This window comes from Hippoglossus stenolepis, chromosome 9 (assembly GCF_022539355.2).
Source record: "Hippoglossus stenolepis isolate QCI-W04-F060 chromosome 9, HSTE1.2, whole genome shotgun sequence".
Taxonomy (NCBI): Eukaryota; Metazoa; Chordata; class Actinopteri; order Pleuronectiformes; family Pleuronectidae; genus Hippoglossus; species Hippoglossus stenolepis.
Window position 1 is genome coordinate 29,156,084 of NC_061491.1, and position 15,243 is coordinate 29,171,326.

General features: G+C 43.5%; 1 protein-coding gene across 1 annotated transcript; it reads left to right on the plus strand.

Annotated features, from left to right (window-relative positions):
- Positions 1-2,492: 2,492 nt before the first annotated feature.
- On the plus strand, positions 2,493-13,742 carry LOC118115654 (regulator of G-protein signaling 3-like). Its single transcript, XM_047341511.1, is given in 18 exon segments — positions 2,493-2,822; positions 4,644-4,725; positions 4,840-4,945; positions 5,095-5,191; positions 5,282-5,533; positions 5,896-5,935; positions 6,024-6,277; positions 7,688-7,771; positions 7,973-8,084; positions 8,154-8,323; positions 8,697-8,859; positions 8,862-9,212; positions 9,325-9,530; positions 11,057-11,103; positions 11,179-11,277; positions 12,535-12,596; positions 12,701-12,861; positions 12,950-13,742. Coding segments are annotated over 18 exon segments (2,538 nt in total). The 5' UTR covers positions 2,493-2,765; the 3' UTR covers positions 13,145-13,742.
- The last annotated feature ends 1,501 nt before the right edge of the window (positions 13,743-15,243 follow it).

Consider the following 15,243-nt stretch of genomic DNA (forward strand, 5'->3'; position numbering starts at 1 on the left):
TCTTTCTGCAAACGACAACACAGATATATTCTAAGACACAGACCACCTGTCTCTTTGTCTGGTCTAGTAGGACCTGGTTTGCTCTGGTCTGGTTTAGTCCAGTTGGTCTTGGTCTAATCGGGTCCAGTCGGGTCTGGCTTGGTCTGGTCTTGTAGGATCCAGGCTGGTCTGAGGACAGTCAGGATGTTCTGGAAGAACACAGCATGGTCTTGGGACGATGCAGCAGGTGAAGTCGGTTATCTTCTTGACCTCAGGAAGACTCCAGACTCTACCTCAGATAATGACCTGAACCACATCACCACCGCCGCCACAACCAGCAGCACATCCACCGCTGGACTCACAGACCTGACTGAACACAGCTTGACCTGCAGCCCCCCCCTCAGTCTCGACATCTCCAACTCCTGCTCCGGTCCAACTAACATCTCCACACTCTTCACCAACCAACTCCTCACAAGCAGCAGCAGCGCTCAGCGACTGATGGTGAGTCAGCCCCCCCCCACGTTCACATGACACATACATCTACAGGAACCAGACTCAGGACTGGACCTGGTGTTAGATCAGGGTTTGAACAGATGTGACCTTTGATGGATTTTATGCAGACGATGGTTCAGGTGAGATTCCGTTAACTAATCCTGTGACGATATCAACTTGCCAGCCAATCAGATCAGAGATATGGTGACCCCCCCACACACACTGTTTGTGTGTTAATGTTTTTCTCATCAAAGATTCACATGTTATGAATTATAGAGTGAAGCTGCTTCCCCCACACACATACAGTACTCAACAAACATACTACACACATATCACACACACACACACACACACACACACACACACACACACAGACACACACACACACACATACAGAACACACATACTACATACACAGACACACACACACACACACACACACACACACACAGACACACACACACACACACACACAGACACACACACACACACATACAGACACACACACACACACACACACACACACAGCACACACATACACACATACACAGACACACACACACACACACACACACACACACACACACACACACACACACACACACACACACACAGACACACACACACACACACATACATGCTACACACACAAATGTTATGAGCTCTTTAAAGGACAGTTCACTGAAAAATTTTAATTCATCATCTCCTCAGCACAATGATGGGGGGGTCTGGAGTTTCAGGGGTAAACTGAGTTAGAGCAGAATCTAATACAACTGAAGTAACTGGGGATCGACAACAGATACAAACATAACATGGCTCCATTCTGCTCCTGAGTAAATGTCCTGATATCTTCCTACGTGGTGCATTCAGGGACCGTCGGACGTGCTAAAGGCCGCTAGCTTAGCCACTTCTGGTGGATTCCAGAAGTGTTTTGTGGACTCAACCACTTCACCCCCCTCCATCAAGTTTCATTTTTGGGTAAACTATCCCTTTAAGGTATGATGTTGCCATTTTATTAATGTAGGTGAGGAGGAGGGTTTTAAATTCTAAATGTAACAGGAAGTCAGTGTAGTGAAGCTAACACAGGAGACATGTGGTCTCTGGTCCTGGTTCTCTTCAGGACACGTGCTGCAGCATTTAGGACAAACTGCAGAGTCTTTAACGACTTCCTGCTGGAGCCTGATAATAAGGAATTACAATAATCACGTCTGGATGGAACAACGGCCTGGACTCGTTTTTGCATGTTTTTGAGACATGTCAGATTTCTTAGATGTTACGTAAGTGAAATGTCCTAGCAATGTGATTTAAATAAGAATCAATGGACAAATCAGGATCAAAGGAAACTCCGAGATCCCAGATTACATTGTTCTGGTTTTATTGACGAAGTTAAACTGGGTGTCGTCCACATAGCAGGTAAAGTTTACAGAGTGTCTCCTGATAATGTTTCCTAGTTGAAGCATATATATGCTGAATAAAACTGGGCCGAGCACAGAACCCTGAGGAACACCATGATTAACTTTGGTTCGCACAGATGACTCATCATTACTTCCATCATTGAAATAGATCTGACGTTATGATGTCACATGATTATGAGATGATCACATATTATAATGAGATTAAAGACATAAACATGATGAGCCTAAGATCAGAATCTTATTATCGAGTATGATCCTATTCAGATCAAAGTAATTAGAACATACTCTTCCTCAGTAATGCAATGCATGCACATATACTGTTATTTAGACTATTTTCTTAATCTGGTTCAAAACAGAATATTGGTTTCCATGAAAATGTAACTGTTGATTCTTTGATGCATGACGGACTCTCTCTCTCTCTGTGGCTGTGAGGGCAAGCAGGGCCAGATCCAGCACTGTGTGTGGAGCATTCACACGGGTGTGTGTGTGTGTGTTCAGGAAGTGTGTGTCTTATCGCAGGGATCCATCCAGTGTTTGTGTGTGTGTGTGTTTCCTGCTATTCTTCTGCCTGTTGGTTCTCACACACACACACACACTGCAGTCTGAAGTATGAAACTTCACACACTCTGTGTCAGATGGAGTCAGATCTGGTTCTGGTTTTGAGACCAAACTTGTTTTTTGTTCTTTTTATATCTGCACAAGTTTTAGACCTGGTTCTGGGTTTGATTTGGATTTTTGGACATGGTTTTGGACATGGATATGGTCATGTGAAGTCTACATCTTGATCAGATGTGGTTTTAGACCCAGTCCTGTTTTAGATCTTTGTTTTGGACCTGGATCACATGTTGACAGATCTGCAGGATTAGAACCAGAGACCTGATGATGCACACGATACACCGTCTGTGTCGAATCTGCATCGGACAGAACCTTCCTCAGGTGTGTGTATGTGTGTGTGAGTGTGTATACGTGTATGTGTTTGTATGTGTGTATGTGTGTATATGTGTGTTTATGTGTATCTGTGTTTGGTATGTGTGTGTGTTTAAACATGTATGTGTGTGTATATGTGCAGTGTTGAGTTAGATCACACTTAAAATGAACTAATTCACATTCATTTGTTCAGTTTTTTATTGAGATGATGTAGATGACAAACTTAGGATCATGTGTTTAGTTATTAATCGATGGAGTCGGATCATGAATCCAGATCCTCACTTTAACTCTGAGTCCTGACTGTGAGCGTCTCGTGTTGGACTGAGTTCACACATTATGTTTTTCATGATGTTTAAATGCAGCCTCAGAAACTGTGGAATCAAACCAACACTAAGTGACTTCATGTGCTGATCAGGTCCTGATAACCGGTGATGGTGTTTATTAGTTAGAGTGAGAGCAGGTCAGACGGGTGGATGAAACAGAAATAGCTAGTGTGTATGAGTGTGTGTGTCTGCAGAGACAACATGCGGCATGTGGTAAAATGGAGTCATAAAACGTGAGTGTCGTTTACTCTCGCTGGAGTGAACGACACTCACGTTCATCGTGTATGTGTATGTGTATGTGTATGTGTATGTGTATGTGTATGTGTATGTGTATGTGTATGTGTATGTGTATGTGTATGTGTATGTGTATGTGTACGTGTATGTGTACGTGTATGTGTATATGTATGTGTATGTGTATGTGTATGTGTATGTGTATGTGTATGTGTATGTGTATGTGTATGTGTATGTGTATGTGTATGTGAGTGTATATGTGTGTCTATGTTTGTGTATGTGTGTGAGTGTATGTGTGTGAGTGTATGTGTATGTGTATGTGTATGTGTATGTGTATGTGTATGTGTATGTGTATGTGTATGTCTATGTCTATGTCTATGTGTATGTGTATGTGTATGTGTATGTGTAGGTGTATGTGTGTCTATGTTTGTGTATGTGTGTGAGTGTATGTGTGTGTGTGTCTATGTTTGTGTATGTGTGTGAGTGTATGTGTGTGTACGTGTGTCTGTCGTTAAACAAACTGTTCAAACAGTTTGGTTGATGAAAGTTTTCTCTTTTTTCGTCTCCATGGTAACATGACCTTCTCACCTGGTGGCAAACTGTGGTTCTGCCTCTGTTCTTCTGTGGTTTTCTCTCAGTTATTCTATGGTTCTTCTGTCTCTGTTCTTCTAAGGTTCTGTCTTACCATCCAAAATGAACACAGAGGTTTTTCAGTTTCTGATGACTCGTTAGTTTGTGCTGCCTGGTGTTCTGTCTGCAGGCAGGTGATGCTGTTGGTTCTAAACAGCCTTAGACACCAGTTTCAGGGCAGAGACCAGGTTCTGTCAGACCCGATCCAGTAGAGAACAATAGTGTTTAAATACCTTCACCCCAGGGCTCGTCTCCTCAGGCTCAGTTTAATTTCTGCCTTCCAGTCTGCACTCAAGAACATTAAACCTCCTTTGTGTCGAGAAAAGTTTTGACCTTTTCCTTCGAGCGTCATGGAAACCAAAGCTGAGAGCAGCGCCACCTGCAGGACGGAGGCTGCACTGCAGCACACACACAGAAACTAAACCTATTTCATCGTTTGATTCCTGCTAAATAATCAATACTTATTGATTGAATGTATTGAAAAGATGAACATATTGATTAGATGAATGTATTGATTAGACGTGTTGACACTGTTTGAACTATTTTGATGCTTGAAAATATTTCAGTTGTTCAGTTAAAAACTGCTCTACATTTGTCCTGAGGGGGCACTGTCTGATCAGCTGACAGCTTCTTCCTGTTCTCTCAGGTGAACATCGTACGAGGAACAGATGGATTTGGATTCACAATCTGCTCCGACTGTCCAGTAAGAGTCCAGGCTGTCGATCCTGGTGAGAACCACACAACTGAGCAGAGTCATGTGATCTACAGCTCCTCTGATTGGCTGTCTGCAGTGTTCGGTTCTAAGTGGCGTCAGATTTAGTTGATTGTCTGTTTCTCTGCAGGAGGTCCAGCTCATCAGTCTGGACTCCGTCAGGGAGACTTGGTCCTGCAGCTGAACGGACTTCCTGTAGAAACCTGGAAGTGTGTGGAACTCGCCCACACCATCAGGTAACCCCGCCCCCTCACAGCCTGACCCTGCACCTGCTGACACCAACATTTATTATCTGACTTTTGGCCTGACCAGTTTCACAGATTCTCTACCTGTCTGTCTGTCCCTCTACCTTTCTTTCTGTCTCTATACCTGTCTGTCTTTTCAGGACTTGTCCGTCTCAGATAGTGTTGGTTGTGTGGAGAGGTTTACCTGACCTCATGGCAGGAAGTGAAGCTTTGCTCGGCCCACGGACACACAACACAGTGAGTCTTCATTAAATACACACAAACATAGAAGGTGTGAGAGTAAAGCTAACGGTCGTCATGGTAAGCTAATATTCGTCTGTCTCCTAGAAGACAGGCAGAAAATTGTTGCCTCACCCTGCCCACAGTAAACAGGATCGCAGACAGGGTCAGAAGTCCGTGGTCCGCGCCAGTCTTGCGGCTCTGGGTTCTCTGTGGAGGGACAGGAAGCACGAGAATGAGGAGGAAGAACAGGAAGTGACTGAGTACTCCTGCGGCAACACTACACTAAAGGGCACCCGTGTGACATCATCAAATGGAGACAATTACATCATCCTGTCACCTGTCAATCCAGGAGCACAAGTGAGTCTGAGCCAGGACGTAGAACATAGAACCTTTCACTAAAATTAGAGCACTCTGTTTCCAGTAGAACTTTGCAAAGAACCTTTCACCTGAACAAGAACGTCACTGACATCATTAAAACTCAACTTGACCGAGAGAACCGCACAATATTCTAATGGTAGTATCTATCACTGAAACATAAATGATTGACCCCTGGCCTCACCTAGAACCTCATCTAACCCAAAGGACAAAACTGAGAACTCGGTCAGACAGAATCGAACCAGATAAGTTCTTCTCTTACTGCTAACACCCCCATAGAAACAGTCACACAGAAAAAGAATGTCAGTGAAAAGAACCATTCCCATGTTCCGTCTCTGTTTCAGCACCTGCATCCAGTTTGTCATGACAGGAACGCAACAATCAGTACGTTCTCCGATCTAAATATTGATTATCCTAAACATCGATCAGTATATTAATTATTCATTTATATATTTGTGTCATTGATCACCAGGTCCTTTGTACCGGACTCACCCCAGCAGAGGTCAGAACCTTCTCCACGACCCTCGACCTGAGTCGTCACAGCAACTGTTTACAAGCCGCACTACCACCCTACCCCTGCCCCTCTCCTCCTCTTCTTCAGCCACGCCAAATAACTATGGCAACTACCAGAACTGCACCATCGTCCAATCACATCTGCCGTGCTCGTCTTATGAAAGCTACATGACACTGGCACCAAAAACTCTCATCTTCCCCATCTTTGTCCAGGTTAGAACCTTGTACCTTTAACCTAAGTCAGAACCAGGCCTCATATCAGAACCAATGATCTTTAATTTCAACGTCTTTTTCTACATCGGAACCTTGAATCTCACACTGAATCGATCTAAAGCCATTTACAGACCTGACCTCAAGGTAAAATGCAGAATTGTCTTTCCCAGCTGAACAACACAGCAGCAGGTTTTCTGCACAGACTTGTTCACAACAGCATCAGATCCTCCTCATGGTTCAGGTGAGAAGTGGAGCAGCCGGGTGCAGCAGACAGAGACAGGAAGTGACGTATTAACTCCGTCATGTGATAGAAGCGCCACTTGCTCGCAGTTAATCCTGCAGAAAATCTCCTGCTGTGTTCACAAATCGGATTGTTCTGACTTTCTGTGGACTTTATACCAGGAGGCCAGGCATAGAAAGTCTGCAGATAATCCAGAGGCTCTCAATCAGACATTTGAGTTCAGTGCATGTTTGAAATCAGCTTAATGGAGAACATATCCTACAATATCTTAGTCATCCTGGAACCTGGAAAGGTATAGAGAACTTAAAGCTAACATGGAGCTTAATAACAAAATATTAGAAATAAAAACCCTGATTGAACCTTAAATTTAACCCCAAAATGTTATCTTAGAAACAAAAACTGCTTTGTGTTTGTGTCTTGTAGATCAGAAATTAGAAATAGTTCAAGAGTATTTCATCTGATCAAGAGCATACACTGTAACCTCTACCCTGACCTAGAACTGACAATTAAATATTAGAGAATCTGTTTTAGGGTCTGAGCACAGAAGGTAATTCTAGAAAATACTGAATAAAGTCAAGATCGCTAACTATCTAAACTGGAACATAAACTACGATATCCTAAAGCAGAATCAAAAGCAGAATCAAAGCTTGAACCTTCTTTCTCATCTTAATTTTTCTAGAACCTTTGAGTTATAAACTCGGTCAGAGGCTGAAGAAATGTAAAATAATTCATGAACACTTCATTTACACTCATAGCCTTACACTCTTAGTTCGGACCCCAAAGCAGAGACTGAATACAGGTGTAGATAAATAAAGAGTTTATTGCTCAAAAAGAAGCAACGAAGAGCAGGAAAAACTCAGTACTGCGGACACAGTGAAGTGTACAAAAAAAATCAACTCCGAAGATTTCACAAGGAACAAACATGTAGAGCAACCACCGAACTAGACGTAAACCTACAACAAAACCAAAACAAACACAGAATCAGTTCAACAACAACTCTACACCATTATCCTGAACTCAAATATTTAACCTAATGTATAATTGTTACAACCAAACTTTTCAAGTTTCATGTTCTAGCTGTAAATTCTGTTTACACTCAGGATTTCTTGTGGATTGATATTTAAATTGTAATTGTTTGTATTTTCTGCTCTTGTTCTTGTTGACTTTAGCCTCTTGATCTGTGCAGCCCCGACAGAACCTTACTGATGTCAGAGGAAGTTATTCTACACCAAGCTAAGCTGCTGCCTGCAAAGGTAACAGCTAACAGTACAGCTAACAGTACTCAATGTCACATGGACTCAAGAGGCAGCGTGTGTGTCACTACATTGTGTGTGTGTGTGTGTGTGTGTGTGTGTGTGTGTGTGTGTGTGTGTGTGTGTGTGTGTGTGTGTGTGTGTGTGTGTGTGTGTGTGTGTGTGTGTGTGTGTGTGTGTGTGTGTGTGTGTGTGTTTCAGGTGACAGTGTTGATCTACAACGACCTGCTGCTGTTAACCAGAGAGGACGAGGTCGGCCGCTGTAACGTCCTCCAGAGTCCAGTGTACCTGAACACACTGCAGCTCAGAGAGGGTAAGAATGTTGTATTATTGTGGTGTTGTTGTGTTATTAAGGTGTTGTGTTGTTGTTGTTGTGTTGTAGTGTCGTCAGAGCCCCTCCTCATCCACCTGGTGCAGTCGTCTCAGACGTGTTTTCGTTGCGCCTTCATACTTGAGTGTTTCAGCATCGACCAAAAGATCAGAATTCGTCTCTGCCTCCATGACAACATCCATCACCAGCTGGTCACCACAGAAATGGCGCCCAGTCACCAGGTACAGAAATCTAGTGAATTTTCACCTGTGACCTACGACCTCTTAATATTTATGGTCTTATTTTTTAGAAGGTTTGACCTTCTAAGAGCATTGAGACAATCTATATTGTTATTTGGGTCTATAGAAATAAAATTGAATTGTGACCTTTATGACCTCTGTGTCCTCTGTGTCCTCTGTGACCCCTGTGAGCTATGTGCCCGCTGTGACCCCTGTGACCTCTGTGCCCTTTGTGACCCCTGTGACCTCTGTGCCCTTTGTGACCCCTATGACCTCTGTGTCCTCTGTGTCCTCTGCGACCCCTGTGACCTCTGTGTCCTCTGTGACCCCTGTGACCTCTGTGTCCTCTGTGTCCCCCTCCCATCCTCCCCCTCAGCTCTCGCACCTCCCCTCAGATTTCGGTCTTCTCTCTCTTCATCAGTCGGACCTCCTCTATCGTTCGTCCTCTCCTTTCTCCTCAACTGACCCTCCCCTGCTCCCCCCCTCTTCCCCCTCCTCCCCCCTCTGTGACATCCCCCCCTCCCTCTCTCCCCACTCCCCAGCTCCTCCTCCACTCCTCCTCCCACCTTCACCCCCTCACCTCCCTACAGGACGATCAACGGCCTGCCTCACCCCCTTTCCTTCCCCTCCTCCTCCACCCAGAGTCCAGTGTGGAAGGAGAGAGGGAAAGCGGACGAAGACGAGAGGAGGAAGAGGAGGAGGGAGGAGGACGAAGATGAGGAGGTGGAAGAGCGGCAGCAGGGGGAGGGGGAGAGTGCCTCTGAAACATCGGAGAGTGTGGGAGGGGGGGGCCTCCTGCTGAGCCCTGCCCACCTCTACTCAAAGGAGGAGGAACAAAATGAGGAGAGGGACGAAAAAGTAGAGGAGTTCGACTCCACCCACAGAGCTGCAGGTAAGTCAGCTGATGAGTCACAGTGACGTCATCAGTGATGTCACTGTGACGTCACATGTTGTTGAGTCATCTCTTTCCTGTCTGATTGATTGATTGATTATTTATTGCTCAGTTCTGCGTCGCTCGCTCTCGGAGGGTTCTCTGCTGCGGGAACCTCCATCACCCCACTTCCTATCTGAAAGCGCCATCCACCGACTCACCCACCCTGTGACCTCTGACCCCGACCCCCTCCCTACCTCCCCCTGCACTCTGAGGAAACAGCTGACCAGTGAGGGGGGGTCTCTGCACCAAATTCTACTGCTGCTCAACAGCACCAAGGTAGAGTGTCAGTCAGTCGGTCTAGTCCAAGACCAGAACAGATCAGACCAGGGGTCTCATTTATAACACACAAAGCGGGCCTGAAACGTGCGTACGCCACTTCTCACGCAAATGTTGGGTTTTATAAAAATTATCTTGACGGGAAAATTTGCGCATTTCCACGCAAACTCTGACCCATGCGTACGAACATTTTGGAGACGGGAAAGTGGCGATGCAGACGTGAGGTGGTGAACTGAAGCAGATTATTGATCCAGCTTTAGTTGTGCTCGCGCACCAAAACTGTTCCACATAAACCTTTTAATTGCAAAATATATAAAACAACTTACAGCAAATTACGTTCAGATGATAATAAACAGCGGAGTTACACAGCCCAGTCATTTATAGTTTTTAATAATATCTTCTAACACTGTGCGTGTATCATCAAATCGCTCCAGTGAACGTGGCTGTTCCATCAGGCGCACAGAGCGACCTGGAGATCACTTACAAAAAAAAAGAGTAGAGGTTAGGATCCACTGATGTGAGGGAATCGGTCCGGTTGCTCTAAATAAATAAATACTGCTGTGACACTGGTGCGTGATGCTGCGTGATGCTGCGTGATGCTGCGTGATGCTGCGTGATGCTGCGTGATGGATGCAGGTGAATGGAAGGAGGAGGAGGAAACGAGGGTTCAGCGATGACTGATCAGCTGATGTAGATTCTATAGATCTGTGATCTGTGATCTCTGAGCTGAACTGGGTCCAGTATCACACAGATCGACCGACGGAACCGAACCATCCCAGGACAAACACAAGCTTATAATAATAAATCTGTTAAATTCTATAGATTGAGGACATCACATCTGTCTCTGAATTTAATAATCCTGCAGTTTTGGATGATTAAACCACGTTCTGACAGTGTGTTTCTTTGCCTCCACCTTTGATTTGGATCTTTTCTTATTTCCGGCTCGGTTCTTTCTATCGTCTTCACTCTCACTCGCTGTGTTAACAGCAGCAGCAGAGTATCAGTGTATTTTATTTATTAATCACATCACTGCTGTCCCATCAAATGTCTCTTCACCTCCACCTCACTAACAAACACCTCGATGTCAGTGTCAGAAAGTTTCACTTCCTCTTCTCATCGCTTGATGCAGTGACTCTGTCAGGACTCACGGTGGAAACCCATTGGTCAGCATCATAATTTAATATTCATGAGGTGCTTTGCATTGACCATTTATGGTTGAAAGTGGGCGTGTAGAGGGCGGAGTAAGAGGCAGATCCATGTACGAACGTTTCCAGGTGGACTGTGATTTATAAAGTGAACATTGCGTTCAGGTGTGCGTGCGCATGGTTTTATAAATAGGAATTTTCTTTTGCATACGCCGTTTCTGGCTGTTGTGCGCACGTACGCTTTTAGTATGAATCCCACGCACTGTTTTATAAATGAGACCCCAGAACCAGTCTGAGTCTGATAGAACCTGATAGAACCTGATAGAACCTGATAGAACCTGTTCTATCAGAGTCTGACCGTCTGTTGTTTTGTTTGTTCAGGACTCTGAGTTCAGGAACCTTCACCCAAAGAACAAGACTAAGAGTCTGTACGTAAACACACACTTTGTTATTGTTTTTGTTTACACTTCCTGTTTGCCTCACTTGTTGACTGGTCTCTTCAGAGCTCCTGATGTTCGGCGTAATCTGTCATTTCTAAGGCTTCCAGAAAACTGTACCCGTTTCCATGGAAACAGTTTGGAGAAAGCTCTTAGAAACAACAGGTAGGAACACACACTCCCAGACCTTAACCATGGACCAGCACTTGTACCGCATCCTGGACTCTAAAACCTGGGCCCTGTTCTACGAAGCAAGTTCAACATATCCAGGATCTCTTTCTGAGATTCAAACGAACTTAACTTAAATTCACAGTCAGGCTCAGTGGTCACATGACGCTGGTTATCAACTCGTTAATTTAACTCAGGTTTTCATTAAGATCTCAGTCTGTGCACATAAAAGGGGCGGGGCTTAATGCATATGACCAATCACAGACATGGACAGTTTGACTGACAGCAGAGCTGAGGATCAAACTGTTGTACAATAAAAATCAGAGAAAAACATACATCCAGCTGCTTAATGCAGGAAGAACAGCTGTTAAAACATCTGATTGTGTCAATGTGTAAGTTACAGCGCCCCCTGGTGACATTTGGTAAAAATACATCACGTGTCCTTGATAAAATAACATGTGGGAACGGGATAAATAACTCGGGGCCACGAGATCTGAAAGTGTTGTTTACTAACAAGACGTGTGAAAGTGAAGTGAAGAAGCCTCTGAGAAAAGTTAGAATCCCATGATGTGGACACACCAGAGGTGGCAAAAGTACTCTTTACTTTTCTTTACTTAAGTAAAAGTACAGATACTTGTGTAAAAAAAGACTCTGGTAAAAGTAGAAGTACTGATTCATCTCCTTTACCCAAGTAAAAGTAAGAAAGTACAGGGTCTGAAATGTACTTAAGTACAAAAGTAAAAAAGAATTTGAACTTCAATGATACACGATGCCTCTTTTGATAACTCGGCAAAATGAGTTTGTTAACAACCTGCACAGTGCTGGTACAGAGGAAAACTAAATCACTGGACACAGTCTAGTTTTGCTGCCAAATTTTTAGGGTCTCGTGCCGCCCCCCCAATGGCACACGCCGCCAGGACTGTGCCTCTCCCGAGGTTATGAGAATGTAAGGTGTAGAAAGTACAGATAATTGTGTGTCAGGAAAATAAATACTCAAGTAAAGTACAGATACCTGAAAAATCTAAATCTAGATGGACTCAATGTCTCACTGACTCTGAGGACACACAAGGTAAATCTGGAAACTATCTGTCCCCCAAATAAATATTTATGGGTTAGGGTTTTATACTGTTTGATCTCTTATCTCAAACTTTACCTGGAGCAGGTTAGCTGCTCAGCATGTGTTTTCAGCTGGCTTTATGTGAGTCCATTGGAGTTTTACTGTTTCAGTATGTCTGAGGTGCGTTTGTTTTTCAGACCATCTCCAGGGGAAGTGCTGAGGTGGGAAGAGAGTCTGGAGGCTCTGCTGACTAATCAGTGTAAGGCATTATAATTCCTGTTTGTCAGTGAGGGGAGGAGTCTGAACAATAACAGTGTGTTCCTATTGGTTGAACAGTCTCCCTGCTCTTTTTCCGTTGGCTAGATGGTCTGGCAGTGTTCCGACACTTCTTGAGGTCAGAGTTCAGCGAGGAAAATCTGGATTTCTGGTTGGCTGTAGAGAGATTCAAAAGGATACGCCCCCTCATGGCTGTCAAAGCTATGAAAATCTATGAAGAGTTTATTTCTACCACTGCAGCAAGACAGGTACCTTCTGTCTGTCTGTCTGTCTGTCTGTCTGTCTGTCTGTCTGTCCTGTGATTGGTCATGTGATTTCCCCTACCTCTGTTTCTAGGTCAACTTGGACTCAACTGTCAGAGAATCGACCAATCAAAGCCTGCTTCTCGGAGTTAACCTCGCCTCCTTCCAGTTGGCCCAGGATCAGATTTTTGGCCTAATGGAGACTGACAGTTACCCACGATTCCTACGGTCCCACCTTTATGCCCAGTTGGCCAATCATAGCGGAGCTGGGTCTGTGAGTCAATCATGAGAGAAAGAGGAGGTGGATCAAAGGGAAGGGGAAACTGATCTCATTCAAAGTTTAGATCTGATCAGAGGATCTGATTGGCTGTAGAGTTTTCTCATCTATTCAGAAAAAAAACAATAAAAGACCTTATCTATCCTGGTGCATGATGGTAACTGTAGGCTACATATTTTTGCTCTGACTTTGAGTTCTGTTATTTTTTAGTTGTAAACATTCATGTTCCCAGCTGATAAATCCTACGGATGTGTCCTGTAGCGCCACCATCAGGTCACATTTGAAGTTTTCCTGTACTACATGGCGAGATAGCTGCAGAGCTAATGGCATATTAAAGTTAGCAGTAGAGGATTATATACTATATATATTTAGGTCATCACTATATAATGTCTTCTGTGTAGAGGACTATATACTATATATTTTTCATATATTTTCTCTGCATCAGTTCATTTTCACAGGAACATGACGAACAACAACAACAACAACGTTGCTCGGTGTAAAATCCCACAGTGAATTTTAAATGTTTATTTTACTCTTAGTATTAAAACTTAACTCAGTTAAAAACACGTTGAATTTTTAAATGTAGAAATAAACATGTTTGTCTCAGGTTGTGATGCTCTGCTCTTATTTACATTTATACGACAGCTGGTTCTGTTCCTGCTGAACCTTCTATACCGCAATGCATGATGGGATATGTTACCTGGTGATTGACTATCAGTTGTAGATGATGCATTGTGGGAAACAATGAGTGCCCTGTATAGGGTATAAAAACTTCACTAAACATTCGGACAGAACTACAAAATTGCAGATTCACTCTATAGAGATTAGAGTATCACATGTTACACAGAGTACTATATGTGTGTCCAGAGAGTACAACATGAGTACACAACACAACATGAGAGGACAGAGAGTACTACATGTTAGTACACATGTAGTACATGTGTGCACAGGGTACTACATGTCAATCAATCAATCACATGTTATTTATCTCATATTCCCAGTTTGTCTCATAGATGTTAACAAGGAGCAACTTCCTCTGTTCTTAACTCAACTAGAGTCAAACTCCAGAGAAACTTAGTGATCAGTGAATAAAGCTCAGTCACATGTGAGGATCCTCTCCCAGGACACAAGTCCAACAGATGCTGCGTCTAATCCACAAAATTACAATAGTGAGTAGAGTACACACATGTAGTACACAGAGTACTATGTATGTGTACAGAGTACTACATGTGAATACACAGAGTTAACAGATTATTCAGATTTAGTCGTGTCTAGTTTTTTAATAGAAACAATAAATGTGATGTATGAATGTCTTCCTCCTTCTTCTTCGTTGGTTTATTTGTCGCAGATGTGTGTGTGTGTGTGTGCGTGTCTTTGTGTGTGTCTGCTAAGTGTGTGTGTGACAGTTCAGTTGAATTTTATCTTTAACTTCTGGACTATGTCAAGTTATTTAAAGACTAAAAGACACAAAGAGCATCATGGGTAATCACAGTCCTTATCACAGTAAGGAATGTTAATGACGAGCAACAAGAGCAACACACACACACACAGAGACACCCCCCCCCCGCTGTCGGACATTTTTTCTTATGTATAAACACTTTAAACATGAAGTTACAAACTGGTTCTTCTCATGTAGTGAATCCTGTTGTTGTGTTGATGTGTTCAGATCCATCAGCATCTGTTGGACTTGTGTCCTGGGAGAGGATCCTCACATGGGACTGAGCTTTATTCACTGATCACTAAGTTTCTATTTGACTCTTGTTGAGTTAAGAACAGAGGAAGTTGATCCTTGTTAACATCTGTGAGACAAACTGGGAATATGAGACAAATAACATGTGATTGATTGATGTTATCTTCATGCAGTTTGTTTCAATAGTAACTGACTCAGAGTTAAACTTATCAAAGAGTTTTTATTAAACCTGAATTCTGGTTCAAACTGGTTCTTTGTTCTGGAAACTTCTTATCTTCTGTGTGAGTGTTTCTATTCCAGTTTCTATTCCAGTTTGTCCATATTTGGTCGTATGCACTTGCTCTCTCTCTCTCTCTCTCTCTCTCTCTCTGTCATTCTCTCCTGCCTCACTCGCCCCGCCTCTGGCTCTCATAAAACCTCA